This window comes from Haliotis cracherodii, unplaced genomic scaffold (assembly GCF_022045235.1).
Source record: "Haliotis cracherodii isolate W230 unplaced genomic scaffold, xgHalCrac1.p SCAF_1, whole genome shotgun sequence".
In the NCBI taxonomy this organism is placed as follows: domain Eukaryota; kingdom Metazoa; phylum Mollusca; class Gastropoda; order Lepetellida; family Haliotidae; genus Haliotis; species Haliotis cracherodii.
The window spans coordinates 85,242,516-85,258,573 of NW_027266264.1; the positions used below are offsets into that span (position 1 = coordinate 85,242,516).

A 16,058-nucleotide genomic window follows, 5' to 3' on the forward strand; every position below is an offset into this window, starting at 1 on the left:
CGTCTATATACAATCAGAGCACAGGCAGATACTTTCATCCAATGGGTGGTTACTATCTAGGCCAGGCGGAGCACATACATAAATACACTGACAAAGTACCGTGAAGTATACAGTGTACAGACGCATGAAACTCTTGTTTTATGAAATTTGTACATTTCAGCATGCAAGGCCTTAAACAACAAACACTTGACTGAACAAATCGTACAGCTTATATGAATTGTAGGTGAGTTGGGTTTAACGCCGCTTTTAACACTAATCTAGTTATATGATGGTGTGTCAGCTTAATTAGGGAGGAAAGCCCGAAGTGATGCAGGATATGAATTGTGAAATCTCATTTGAATGTGAATGGAGCAGCTCGTGCGATCTGCAGTGTATAGTATGGGCCAGTGCTCAAAGATATATGGAGTACCTAGGCAGTACTTTATTGGGATATACATGTACTGTAGTAAGAACATGCTGCAAGGAAAGGTGACAGTACATTTACATCTCGATAAAGTACAGGCACAAGTTCTCTAAATCTATTACATAACTTTGTCTCTTGAGCAAAAATAGGCTATAAACTTTCATATATGTTGTGATGATACTAAAAGTACCCTTCGGGTACAGTATACTTTTTCATAAGATAAATGTGAAGAATGTTAATAAGCTTTCAAATAAATTTCAACTCCAATTTTATAGACTCTTTTTCAAAGCAGTCTTCAAATGATATTTTCAGGGACAGCCATCATATTGACAGGGTGTGAAGGATTAGCTATATGGTTAGTTGTTTCAGGAACAGAGTTGTATGGACAGTAGTACCAGGAGAATAATTATATTAACAGTTGTACTTTGGGAAGTAGCCTCAAGGACAGCAGTCACACCCCCATGCAGGTCCAGTTGAGTTAAAGTATAATCGCAGGCCACATGTCATTCCTCCTAACAGAACAAAACAATATTGATAACAATATTGCACTGCATAGAATAAAACTTTGGCACTCAAACAACAACAACAATAACCACCCTGAAACGATGCCACATATATACTGCTGTTCTGGTACTTAGTATCAACTAATTGGGTAGATATAACCAGATCTTCTCAGTTATACCTTATTTATACACAGTAACCTTTAGTACAGTACTGTTAAGTTTTCATATAACTTTGCTATTTGGATAAATTAATAAAAAATACTTGAGGTGCAAGATTTGATGTTTTTTATGTTTAGTATAAAATAACCTTTTTTGGTGCCTTCAGAAATCTAAAACCAAATGATATGGTTCTCAGGCATGGCCGGCATCATCATAAAGATTTGTTTTTATTTCCATTTTAAATTTTAACAAAAAAAATCCTTAAATATTCCATATAGTATTTCACTCATCAAGGAATACATTCATGTAGGGAGGCCCTTTCCTGGGTTAATTTCCACAATTGTTCAAAACTGTTTATTTGGTTACATTCTAGTTTGAACAACCAAAAAAGAAAAGAAAAAAAGACACCACCCGCCCGCACTATATTTTCAAAAAACATTGCCTGAGAACCAAATCTTTATTTTTTTAAGCCCATTGTAGATGAAATATTTCAATATTGAAATGATAATAAATAGAAAAATAGTACACAGAACAATCCAGACCTGATCTCTCCGCTTCAAAGAAGAGATCTGACTTTTGTTCTCGTTGTTTTTGTATCTATATGATTTTGCGGATGGAGTCAATATGAAGTTTTTCTTATTCACATTCAAGAAAACATTAGGCCTAAAAAAACGTGTTAAATTGATGAACTACAAAGGTGACTTAATGAGATGGACAGTCATACTTAAGACTAACACACACGATGTAGGATTATCATCTGATAAATAAAACCCCTCAAATCTTCTACACACAAGTTCTGATAAAATGTCAAGTGAGGTATCAGATTTCAGGTTGGTCAATAATTTCATTTATTGCTCGGTGACTTCCAGCTGGATCTCGCTTCTTGTGACCCCGGACTCTGCGGTGCCGGGGACTTCTGGGTTCACTTCCTGTACGAGGACACTTCTCGTCTGTGTGACTGTAGCGCCCTCTATCTGCTGAAGTATCTGTGGCTGGAAGCGTTCTAGGGCCCACTGCATGGACCAGATGCATAATGGCCGCATGTATCCCAGAGAACGGTAGTGTTTGGACGTCATGTAGGCTTCAGGTGTTTGGAACTGCAGGCCGTATTGCTCCCAGCATACATGGTAGGCTCCCCACGCTGTTTGAAAGCCCTCTGATATCAAACCCTGTAAGAGAGAACATCATGTACATCAGTGGAAGGAATTTGGCTGAGAGAAGAACACTTACATAATGCCACAAGTAACTGCTCACTGATGATAACCATTATAACATGAATAACATATATTATATTTCTTATTTTCTTTCTAATTAATAATTGCATCCATTACTCCTAGGGCTGATTTGAATAGTATTACAGTTATATCAAGTCGCATCAGCTGGATGTGGGAGGAAAGCCCCAAGTGATGCATGTCTCAGACTTTTACCACTTTGGTGAAACCCAGAAACTCAGGACAAACTTAAGACTTGAACTGACGATCATAGGTATCTGGTCTGCCCCCTCCTCGGGGTAAGTCCCAGTTATCATAGCTTACAACTTGTGAAACAATCATTGGTGCTCATAGCTCCAAGTTTTCGACATTAGAAAACTAATACTGGGGTATATTAAAAGGTGCTCTGAGAACAGAGACAAGGATGACACTTTTATGGATAACAACTTCTTCCGTTAGCCCTTCATCAGCATCAGCTGCAAGAAACGTAGTTCAAACAACAGAGAAGCTGTTACCCATTAAAGTTCTTCATGCTCTTCTAACTTCTCAATGCCTGTCAAAGACGGGAGACAAGGAGTGCTTGACATCTGTAAATGCCTGTCAAAGACGGGAGACAAGGAGTGCTTGACATCTGTAAATGCCTGTCAAAGACGGGAGACAAGGAGTGCTTGACATCTGTAAATGCCTGTCAAAGACGGGAGACAAGGAGTGCTTGACATCTGTCGACATCTGTCAACACCTGTCAAAGACGGGAGACAAGGAGTGCTTGACATCTGTAAATGCCTGTCAAAGACGGGAGACAAGGAGTGCTTGACATCTGTCAACACCTGTCAAAGACGGGAGACAAGGAGTGCTTGACATCTGTCAACACCTGTCAAAGACGGGAGACAAGGAGTGCTTGACATCTGTAAATGCCTGTCAAAGACGGGAGACAAGGAGTGCTTGACATCTGTCAACGCCTGTCAAAGACGGGAGACAAGGAGTGCTTGACATCTGTCAACACCTGTCAAAGACGGGAGACAAGGAGTGCTTGACATCTGTAAATGCCTGTCAAAGACGGGAGACAAGGAGTGCTTGACATCTGTCAATGCCTGTCAAAGACGGGAGACAAGGAGTGCTTGACACCTGGGACACATTACAACAATTAGGACATCATCTGTGTGTAATACATGACCAGCAACCTCCACTCACCTCCTGGATCATGCTGGCAGCCAGGCCGTATATCACTCCAACCCAGAATTCCTCTGCCTGGCAGCTACTGGTGTCTCGGCTGCCATCTGGTCGGGTCCCATTGATTGCACCCATGTTACCATTACCATACTTCATGACATTGTTCTCGTAGATAGTCTTCAGCACACTCTGTACATGATCTGGGGGAAACACCTGAACAAATGAAATAGAAAAATCTCCATCAGAATTGAGTAAGTGAGTGAGTCTAACACTGCCTATATATATATAAGATTTGTTGTTTAACCCCACACTCAATGATATTCCCACTGTCGAGGTTCAATGACACAACAGCAACCAAGTCACTGAGCCTGACCCGCAAGTCATCTTTCACAAGAAGAATATGTTGGGGAACAATTCTCGCCATGGGGCCAGCACATTTGAAACATTCGGAACATGAACATGGATGCAGAAGGCACATGCTCTCTTCAAGGACATAGATTCCAGGAACCTTGCTTTACCTGGTCATCCTGCAGCCCCGATGCCCGCAGGAACCACTGGCCTGCAAGCTGGTCGGCCATCAGGCTGTCGTGATGCCCACTGGTGCTGCTGTCGTAGTCGTAGTACCGGCCTGAAAACAAGCAGTTGAAACCAACATTACTTTCTGTAGAACAGAATCCATAACAACATCCTCTGTTACACATACTCCTCAACAGAATTGTTTAGTGTCATTACTATGTTGTTATGTTAGTCCATATCCCACATATTCCCTGACCACTAAGAGGTCTGTTGTGACCATGCTAATATGTATCCCACGTATTCCCTGACCACTAAGAGGTCTGTTGTGACCATGCTAATCTATATCCCACATATTCCCTGCCCACTAAGAGGACTGTTGTGACCATGCTAGTCCATATCCCACATATTCACTGACCACTAAGAGGTCTGTTGTGACTATGCTAGTCCATATCCCACATATTCACTGACCACTGAGAGGTCTTTTGTGACTATGCTAGTCCATATCCCACATATTCCCTGGCCACTAAGAGGTCTATTGTGACTATGTTAGTCCATATCCCACATATTCCCTGGCCACTAAGAGGTCTATTGTGACTATGTTAGTCCATATCCCACATATTCACTGACCACTAAGAGGTCGCTTGTGACCATGCTAGTCCATATCCCACATATTCCCTGACCACTATGAGGTCTATTGTGACCATGCTAGTCCATATCCCACATATTCCCTGACCACTATGAGGTCTGTTGTGACCATGCTAGTCCATATCCCACATATTCCCTGGCCACTAAGAGGTCTATTGTGACTATGTTAGTCCATATCCCACATATTCACTGACCGTTCCAAAGTTTGGTTTCGTATGACTGACGTCCCTTGTCAAGCACCACCTGGTACTTATCCCTGTCTTCCTTGAACCCCAACATGCTGGCCATCTCAATCGTCATCCGCAGCGAGGCCAGCCACATCCCACCACAGTAGGCGCTGCAACAGGGACGACATATACATCATATATACACACATCGCGAGCTGCCATCCACCACAGTAGGCGCTGCAACAGGGACGACATATACATCATATATACACACATCGCGAGCTGCCATACACCGTAGTAGGTGCTGCAACAGGGACGACATATACATCATATATCCACACATCGCAAGCTGCCATCCACCGTAGTAGGCGCTGCAACAGGGACGACATATACATCATATATCCACACATCGTGAGCTGCCATCCACCGTAGTAGGTGCTGCAACAGGGACGACATATACATCATATATACACACATCGCGAGCTGCCATACACCGTAGTAGGTGCTGCAACAGGGACGATATATACATCATATATCCACACATCGCGAGCTGCCATACACCGTAGTAGGCGCTACAACAGGGACGATATATACATCATATATCCACACATCGCAAGCTGCCATCCACCGTAGTAGGTGCTGCAACAGGGACGACATATACATCATATATACACACATCGCGAGCTGCCATACACCGTAGTAGGTGCTGCAACAGGGACGAATATACATCATATATACACACATCGCAAGCTGCCATCGACCACAGTAGGTGCTGCAACAGGGACGAATATACATCATATATCCACACATCGCGAGCTACCATACACCGTAGTAGGTGCTGCAACAGGGACGAATATACATCATATATACACACATCGCGAGCTGCCATACACCGTAGTAGGTGCTGCAACAGGGACGAATATACATCATATATACACACATCGCGAGCTGCCATACACCACAGTAGGTGCTGCAACAGGGACGACATATACATCATATATCCACACATCGCGAGCTACCATCGACCACAGTAGGTGCTGCAACAGGGACGACATATACATCATATATACACACATCGCGAGCTACCATCCACCGTAGTAGGCGCTACAACAGGGACGACATATACATGATATATACACACATCGCGAGCTACCATCCACCGTAGTAGGCGCTGCAACAGGGATGACATATACATGATATATCCACACATCGCGAGCTGCCATCCACCACAGTAGGTGCTGCAACAGGGACGACATATACATGATATATCCACACATCGCGAGCTACCATCCACCGTAGCAGGTGCTGCAACAGGGACTACATATACATGATATATCCACACATCGCGAGCTGCCATCGACCACAGTAGGTGCTGCAACAGGGACGACATATACATGATATATCCACACATCGCGAGCTACCATCCACCGTAGTAGGCGCTGCAACAGGGACGAATATACATCATATATACACACATCGCAAGCTGCCATCGACCACAGTAGGTGCTGCAACAGGGACGAATATACATCATATATACACACATCGCGAGCTGCCATACACCACAGTAGGTGCTGCAACAGGGACGAATATACATCATATATACACACATCGCGAGCTGCCATACACCACAGTAGGTGCTGCAACAGGGACGAATATACATCATATATACACACATCGCGAGCTGCCATCCACCGTAGTAGGCGCTACAACAGGGACGACATATACATCATATATACACACATCGTGAGCTGCCATCGACCACAGTAGGTGCTGCAACAGGGACGAATATACATCATATATACACACATCGCGAGCTGCCATACACCACAGTAGGTGCTGCAACAGGGACGAATATACATCATATATACACACATCGCGAGCTGCCATACACCACAGTAGGTGCTGCAACAGGGACGAATATACATCATATATACACACATCGCGAGCTACCATACACCGTAGTAGGTGCTGCAACAGGGACGAATATACATCATATATCCACACATCGCGAGCTGCCATCCACCGTAGTAGGTGCTGCAACAGGGACGAATATACATCATATATCCACACATCGCAAGCTGCCATCGACCACAGTAGGCGCTACAACAGGGACGACATATACATGATATATCCACACATCGCGAGCTACCATCCACCGTAGTAGGCGCTGCAACAGGGACAACATATACATGATATATCCACACATCGTGAGCTGCCATCCACCACATACATATTTCTGGTTACACACAGGCCACTAAATACTCCATACTCCACAAGGAGAAAAAAGGATAAGCCTGTGGTCCACAGCTGGACCCCTCGTGTGTACCTTGCTCCACTCATGGTCCACGCGTCGAAAGTCTGGTCGGCAAAGCCACTGTTGTCGATGATACCGTCGTCGTCGATGTCCCACTTCAGTGCAGTCTCGATCACACCCTGCAAGTTATCAATAACCATATCAGTTCCAAGCATATTCTATATCAACAAGATACTTACACTGACATTTGTTTAATTGTTGCTTAACAACACAATGAGCAACAGTCTAGCCATATGACTACATACGTAGATCATGTCTGGACTAGGCTATCCAGTGATTCATATTGCAGGGCAACTATCCATGCCATCAGGATACGATGACACGCAATCAACCAAGTCACTGAGCCTGACCACCCGATCCATTTGCTGACCTCTGATGACCAGCACAGGCTGCTAGGATTCAAAGCTAGAATCGGTCTCAGTAAGCTGTGCCGGCCGTAGTCACATGGACCTAAATATGCAGCTACAGGAAATGGAGAGTGAAGGATGCAGTTATTTCAAACAACATACACGGAATGCAAGACATCATGAACACAAACTACCATGATTGATACACATTCAGGTCATGTCCCAGGACGCCATATCCCTGTTGACCTCACCTTGACCTTGGGGTACATATTCTCCATGAACTCCTTGTCCTGTGTGGCGTGGTAGTCTCTGTACACCTGCAGGACAAACTTCAGATTGAGGTCCTTCCAGTTGGCCGTCTCATGGATCCTATAGGCATTGACACGCTTCCATGGCTCGTCCTCTACATCAGGGAAAAAACAATGTTATCACTTTAGGGCAGATACTGAGGTTCATGGCACACAGGTCACACGCATGCAGACAGGCCGCACACATGCAGACAGGTCACACACAGGCAGACAGGACACACAGGCAGACAGGTCACACACATGCAGACAGGTCACACACAGGCAGACAGGACACACAGGCAGACAGGACACACAGGCAGACAGGTCACACACAGGCAGGCAGGTCACACACAGGCAGACAGGTCACAAACATGGACACAGGTCAAACACAGGCAGACAGGTCACACACAGACAGGCACGTCACACACATGGAGACAGGCCGCGCACATGCAGACAGGTAACACACATGCAGACAGGTAACACACAGGCAGGCAGGTAACACACAGGCAGACAGGTAACACAGGCAGACAGGTCACACACATGCAGACAGGTCACACGCAGGCAGGTCACACACATGGAGACAGGTAACACACAGGCAGACAGGTCACACACATGCAGACAGGTCACACGCAGGCAGGTCACACACATGGAGACAGGTCACACAAAGGCAGACAGGCCGCGCACATGCAGACAGGCAACACAGGCAGACAGGTAACACACAGGCAGATAGGTAACACACAGTCAGACAGGTCACACACATGCAGACAGGTCACACAAAGGCAGACAGGACACAGACAGGCAGACAGGTCACACACAGGCAGACAGGTCACACGCAGGCAGGTCACACACATGGAGACAGGCCGCACACATGCAGACAGGTCAAACACAGGCAGGCAGGTAACACACAGGCAGACAGGTCACACACAGGCAGACAGGTCACACACACGGAGACAGGTCACACAAAGGCAGACAGGCCATGCACATGCAGACAGGCAACACAGGCAGACAGGTAACACACAGGCAGACAGGTAACACACAGGCAGACAGGTCAAACACATGCAGACAGGTCACACAAAGGCAGACAGGACACAGACAGGCAGGCAGGTCACACACATGGAGACAGGTCACACACATGGAGACAGGTCACACAAAGGCAGACAGGCCACGCACATGCAGACAGGCAACACAGGCAGATAGGTAACACACAGGCAGACAGGTCACACAAAGGCAGACAGGACACAGACAGGCAGACAGGTAACACACAGGCAGACAGGTCACACAAAGGCAGACAGGACACAGACAGGCAGACAGGTCACACACAGGCAGACAGGTCACACGCAGGCAGGTCACACACATGGAGACAGGCCGCACACATGCAGACAGGTCAAACACAGGCAGGCAGGTAACACACAGGCAGACAGGTAACACACAGGCAGACAGGTAACACACATGGAGACAGGTCACACAAAGGCAGACAGGCCTCGCACATGCAGACAGGCAACACAGGCAGACAGGTAACACACAGGCAGACAGGTAACACACAGGCAGACAGGTCACACACATGCAGACAGGTCACACACATGCAGACAGGTCACACACATGCAGACAGGCCACGCACATGCAGACAGGCAACACAGGCAGACAGGTAACACACAGGCAGACAGGTCACACACATGGAGACAGGTCACACAAAGGCAGACAGGCCACGCACATGCAGACAGGCAACACAGGCAGACAGGTAACACACAGGCAGACAGGTAACACACATGCAGACAGGTCACACAAAGGCAGACAGGACACAGACAGGCAGACAGGTCAAACACAGGCAGACAGGTCACATGCAGGCAGGTCACACACATGGAGACAGGCCGCACACATGCAGACCGGTCAAACACAGGCAGGCAGGTCACACACATGGAGACAGGCCGCGCACATGGAGACAGGCCGCACACATGCAGACAGGTCAAACACAGGCAGGCAGGTCACACACGTGGAGACAGGACACACACAGACAGGCAGGCCGCACACATGGAGACAGGCCACACACATGCAGACAGGTCAAACACAGGCAGGCAGGTCACACACATTGAGACAGGTCACACACAGGCAGGCAGGCCGCGCACATGGAGACAGGTCACACACATGCAGACAGGTCAAACACAGGCAGACAGGTCACACACATGCAGACAGGTCAAACACAGGCAGGCAGGCCGCGCACATGGAGACAGGTCACACACATGGAGACAGGACACACACAGGCAGGCAGGTGACACACATGCAGACAGGTCACACACATGGAGACAGGCCGCGCACATGCAGACAGGTCACACACATGCAGACAGGTCACACACATGGAGACAGGACGTGCACATGCAGACAGGTAACACACATGCAGACTGGACACACACAGGCAGACAGGTCACACACAGGCGATAGGTGACACACATGCAGACAGGTTACACACATGGAGACAGGCCGTGCACATGCAGACAGGTCACACACATGCAGACAGGTCACACACATGGAGACAGGCCGTGCACATGCAGACAGGTAACACACATGCAGACAGGTAACACACATGCAGACAGGTAACACACATGCAGACTGGACACACACAGGCAGGCAGGTCACACACATGCAGACAGGTCACACACTTGCAGACAGGTCACACACATGCAGACAGGACACACACATGCAGACAGGTCACACACAGGCAGACAGGTCACACACATGCAGACAGGTCACACACATGGAGACAGGCCGCGCACATGCAGACAGGCAACACACATGCAGACAGGACATACACATGCAGACAGGACACACACAGAAACCACACAATCATCAGTGTATTTTACTGTCAAGACAATTATGGGTACCACGTCCTGAAACAATACAAGCTGAAGCTCATGAAGCTCTAATATTTTTCTTTCCAAAATACATTTGTTTGTGTGGTTAGAAGTCAACATCAATACAAGATGATGATGCTGATGCGGATGATGATGATGATGATGCTACCACTTTCCAAACATCTGATGGAGATTAGAGCTTTTTGTGAAAGGTGGGTTGAATCGTGTTGCACCAATACATCCGTGAAACTGTTCATTCTTAGCACTGGGACCAATACTGCCCTAGAATCCCAACAGGGAGTATGTAAACTCAAAGGTCGACACTGTACAGGGAACTTATGGGCCAGGTAAGCCAGTGGTTCAAAGCACGGGAAACTAACCACAATAACATGGTACTTTGACAAATAATCAGCCAAAACAATACGTATATCTACCTTGATCCCAAATATACCACTAAAATAAGTTAAGGACCATCTGATTCTTTCACATCAGAGAATTGAGAATGAATTGAGTGCACACAGATCCACTGATCAGGGTGTTAATGTAGAGCTTTGAGCATGCCTTAGGATGTGGATTTGATTGCGACATAAATATGCAGATTATTATTCTTATTCTTACTACTACTAACCTGGGTCCCCGACGTCATGAGGAACTGTGTGAAGTGTCTTGAGCAGCCCCTTGTGACCGGACGTGTAGTACTTCACACGCGTACTGTCCTCGCTCATCACAGAGTGAGCTGAATGGTAAAATACATGCCATCATTCCTAGGACGGGTATGAATATCAGTTAGCAGTGTTTAAAATACCGGCCTGCCCGACAGTCCTAGACGGTCTGTTTTGCTGATGGACGGTCAGTTTTGAAAAGTTGGATGCCTGATGGTCGGGGGTTAAAGATAAGTTGACAATCAACAGGTTTATCGTTATATTCTGACAACTAACATCAAACAGTACTATTCTTATGTTTACCCTTTTGTTACTTTTGTTAGCCTAGAAAATTCTTGACTGGCAAAATTTTATCTGGTCTGGTAACTTAACAATGTTGCCAGTCCGGTTGTCTGACTGAAATTTTGGGGAATTTTATACACTGCAATTAGTATGACAGAAGAAAAGTTAAATGATATAAATAGTTTAACTGATACATTGAAATATATCATGTGTACCAAATGTATTCTATTAATGGGTGAGTGTATGTTGTCTTATGCCAGTCAGCATTGAAGCCATATCACACTGGGTGGGGACACAGCGGCCTGGAACACAACGCCATCCACAATACTAACACTGGAGACGGCCTGGCCAACAAGTGAGTGACTGTTGTTTTATGCCAGTCAGCATTCAAGCCATATCACACTGGGTGGGGACAATGCAGCCTGGAACACAACGCCATCCACAATACTAACACTGGAGACGGCCTGGCCAACAAGTGAGTGAGTGTTGTTTTATGCCAGTCAGCATTCAAGCCATATCACACTGGGTGGGGACAATGCAGCCTGGAACACAACGCCATCCACAATACTAACACTGGAGACGGCCTGGCCAACAAGTGAGTGAGTGTTGTTTTATGCCAGTCAGCATTCAAGCCATATCACACTGGGTGGGGACAATGCAGCCTGGAACACAATGCCATCCACAATACTAACACTGGAGACGGCCTGGCCAACATGTGAGTGTATGTTGTCTTATGCCAGTCAGCATTGAAGCCATATCACACTGGGTGGGGACAATGCAGCCTGGAACACAACGCCATCCACAATACTAACACTGGAGACGGCCTGGCCAACATGTGAGTGTATGTTGTCTTATGCCAGTCAGCATTCAAGCCATATCACACTGGGTGGGGACAATGCAGCCTGGAACACAACGCCATCCACAATACTAACACTGGAGACGGCCTGGCCAACATGTGAGTGTATGTTGTCTTATGCCAGTCAGCATTCAAGCCATATCACACTGGGTGGGGACAATGCAGCCTGGAACACAACGCCATCCACAATACTAACACTGGAGACGGCCTGGCCAACATGTGAGTGTATGTTGTCTTATGCCAGTCAGCAATCAAGCCATATCACACTGGGTGGGGACAATGCAGCCTGGAACACAATGCCATCCACAATACTAACACTGGAGACGGCCTGGCCAACATGTGAGTGTATGTTGTTTTATGCCAGTCAGCATTGAAGCCATATCACACTGGGTGGGGACAATGCAGCCTGGAACACAATGCCATCCACAATACTAACACTGGAGACGGCCTGGCCAACATGTGAGTGTATGTTGTTTTATGCCAGTCAGCATTCAAGCCATATCACACTGGGTGGGGACAATGCAGCCTGGAACACAATGCCATCCACAATACTAACACTGGAGACGGCCTGGCCAACATGTGAGTGTATGTTGTTTTATGCCAGTCAGCATTGAAGCCATATCACACTGGGTGGGGACAATGCAGCCTGGAACACAACGCCATCCACAATACTAACACTGGAGACGGCCTGGCCAACAAGTGAGTGAGTGTTGTTTTATGCCAGTCAGCATTCAAGCCATATCACACTGGGTGGGGACAATGCAGCCTGGAACACAACGCCATCCACAATACTAACACTGGAGACGGCCTGGCCAACATGTGAGTGTATGTTGTCTTATGCCAGTCAGCATTCAAGCCATATCACACTGGGTGGGGACAATGCAGCCTGGAACACAACGCCATCCACAATACTAACACTGGAGACGGCCTGGCCAACATGTGAGTGTATGTTGTCTTATGCCAGTCAGCATTCAAGCCATATCACACTGGGTGGGGACAATGCAGCCTGGAACACAATGCCATCCACAATACTAACACTGGAGACGGCCTGGCCAACATGTGAGTGTATGTTGTTTTATGCCAGTCAGCATTGAAGCCATATCACACTGGGTGGGGACAATGCAGCCTGGAACACAATGCCATCCACAATACTAACACTGGAGACGGCCTGGCCAACATGTGAGTGTATGTTGTTTTATGCCAGTCAGCATTCAAGCCATATCACACTGGGTGGGGACAATGCAGCCTGGAACACAATGCCATCCACAATACTAACACTGGAGACGGCCTGGCCAACATGTGAGTGTATGTTGTTTTATGCCAGTCAGCATTCAAGCCATATCACACTGGGTGGGGACAATGCAGCCTGGAACACAACGCCATCCACAATACTAACACTGGAGACGGCCTGGCCAACAAGTGAGTGAGTGTTGTTTTATGCCAGTCAGCATTCAAGCCATATCACACTGGGTGGGGACAATGCAGCCTGGAACACAACGCCATCCACAATACTAACACTGGAGACGGCCTGGCCAACAAGTGAGTGAGTGTTGTTTTATGCCAGTCAGCATTCAAGCCATATCACACTGGGTGGGGACAATGCAGCCTGGAACACAACGCCATCCACAATACTAACACTGGAGACGGCCTGGCCAACAAGTGAGTGAGTGTTGTTTTATGCCAGTCAGCATTCAAGCCATATCACACTGGGTGGGGACAATGCAGCCTGGAACACAATGCCATCCACAATACTAACACTGGAGACGGCCTGGCCAACATGTGAGTGTATGTTGTTTTATGCCAGTCAGCATTCAAGCCATATCACACTGGGTGGGGACAATGCAGCCTGGAACACAACGCCATCCACAATACTAACACTGGAGACGGCCTGGCCAACATGTGAGTGTATGTTGTCTTATGCCAGTCAGCATTCAAGCCATATCACACTGGGTGGGGACAATGCAGCCTGGAACACAACGCCATCCACAATACTAACACTGGAGACGGCCTGGCCAACATGTGAGTGTATGTTGTCTTATGCCAGTCAGCATTCAAGCCATATCACACTGGGTGGGGACAATGCAGCCTGGAACACAACGCCATCCACAATACTAACACTGGAGACGGCCTGGCCAACAAGTGAGTGAGTGTTGTTTTATGCCAGTCAGCATTCAAGCCATATCACAGCAGCCTTTAAAAGAAATCAAGACTTGGCCAGACACACCAGTGGTTGAAAGCAAGAGCAATGATCCACACTGTAACCATGGTAACATGCCGCCAGGTCACACATGTTGGGCAGTTCTTACAACAAGCACATGAGACTGCGAACCTATCTCACCTGGTTACCTTGGTAACCATCTTATCAAGAACCACAAAGGTGAAAACTGTAGTAGATTTAGACGTAATGTTACACATCACTACACTAATAAAATAAACCTGGGATACTCTCCCTAAATAGGATAGCCCTAGGATACTCTCCATAAATAGGATAACCCAAAGATACTCTCCCTGAATAGGATAACCCTAGGATACTCTCACTGAATAGGATAACCCTAGGATACTCTCCCTGAATAGGATAACCCTAGGATACTCTCACTGAATAGGATAACCCTAGGATACTCTCACTGAATAGGATAACCCTAGGATACTCTCACTGAATAGGATAACCCTAGGATACTCTCTATAAATAGGATAGCCCTAGGATACTCTCCCTAAATAGGATAACCCCAGGATACTCTCCGTAAATAGGATAATCCTAAGATACTCTCCCTGAATAGGATTTTCCTAGGATACTCTCCCTAAACAGGATAACCCTAGGATACTCTCCATAAATAGGATACTCCTAGGATACTCTCCATCAATAGGATAATACTAGGATACTATCCCTAAATAGGATAATCCTAAGATACTCTCCCTGAATAGGATAACCCTAGGATACTCTCCCTAAATTTTTATTTACTGCTTAACGCTGCACTCACTAATATTCCACCTGTATGATGGTGACCTGTAAATAGTTGATTGTGAAACAGACAAACCAGGGATTGACAGTATGATCAAAGTCCCATGCCATCAGTGAGTGAGTAAGTGAGTATGGTTTTACACCGCTTTTAGCAATGTTCCAGCAATATCATGGCGGGGACACCAGAAATTGGGCTTCACACTTTGTACCCATGTCGAGAATCGAACCTGGGTCTTCAGCGTGACGAGCAAACACTTTAACCACTAGGCTACCCGACCGCCCCCGCATGCCATCAGGATACGATGACAGGCAATTAACCAAGTCAATGAGGCTTACCACTGATTCATATGATCGCCAGTTAAGAAAATTTAGCCTAGGTTGCTGGGGCATAACTCTAGCCCGTACTCCCCACAGGCCCAACAATGACATCACACACTGTACCTATGTCATACTGTAGAGACAGCTGTATCTTGGGCCACAGCTGGATGAAGGCGAAGGAGGCATAGTGATGCACGTCGTATGTGTTGAACATCCGGTATTCATGACCTGCGAGACAGAGACAGCACCATAAACCCTCCAAGATCACAGTACACAATCATATACTTACGCCAAAAGAAACGTGAAACATAGAAACATATAGAGGAGTATGTATGTTAAGAAGATATGTTTCCAATGTGTACCAATTAATGACAAAACTTACAATCATTCAAGTGTTGACACAGAGTGTATTT

The 16,058-nt window shown here is 46.6% G+C and overlaps 1 protein-coding gene across 1 annotated transcript in view; it reads right to left on the reverse strand.

Annotated features, from left to right (window-relative positions):
* Positions 1–1,902: 1,902 nt before the first annotated feature.
* Positions 1,903–16,058, reverse strand: part of LOC139452168 (non-lysosomal glucosylceramidase-like) — a 31,511-nt gene continuing 17,355 nt past the window's right edge. The window contains exons 10-17 of the mRNA XM_071233562.1: positions 15,769–15,873; positions 11,197–11,304; positions 7,687–7,838; positions 7,101–7,207; positions 4,802–4,944; positions 3,965–4,074; positions 3,468–3,659; positions 1,903–2,234 (exon numbers count right to left, since the gene is read on the reverse strand). Of these exons, the coding sequence (XP_071089663.1) occupies positions 1,914–2,234; positions 3,468–3,659; positions 3,965–4,074; positions 4,802–4,944; positions 7,101–7,207; positions 7,687–7,838; positions 11,197–11,304; positions 15,769–15,873 (1,238 nt within the window). The 3' untranslated portion in view covers positions 1,903–1,913. The remainder of the gene's footprint in view (positions 2,235–3,467; positions 3,660–3,964; positions 4,075–4,801; positions 4,945–7,100; positions 7,208–7,686; positions 7,839–11,196; positions 11,305–15,768; positions 15,874–16,058) is intronic.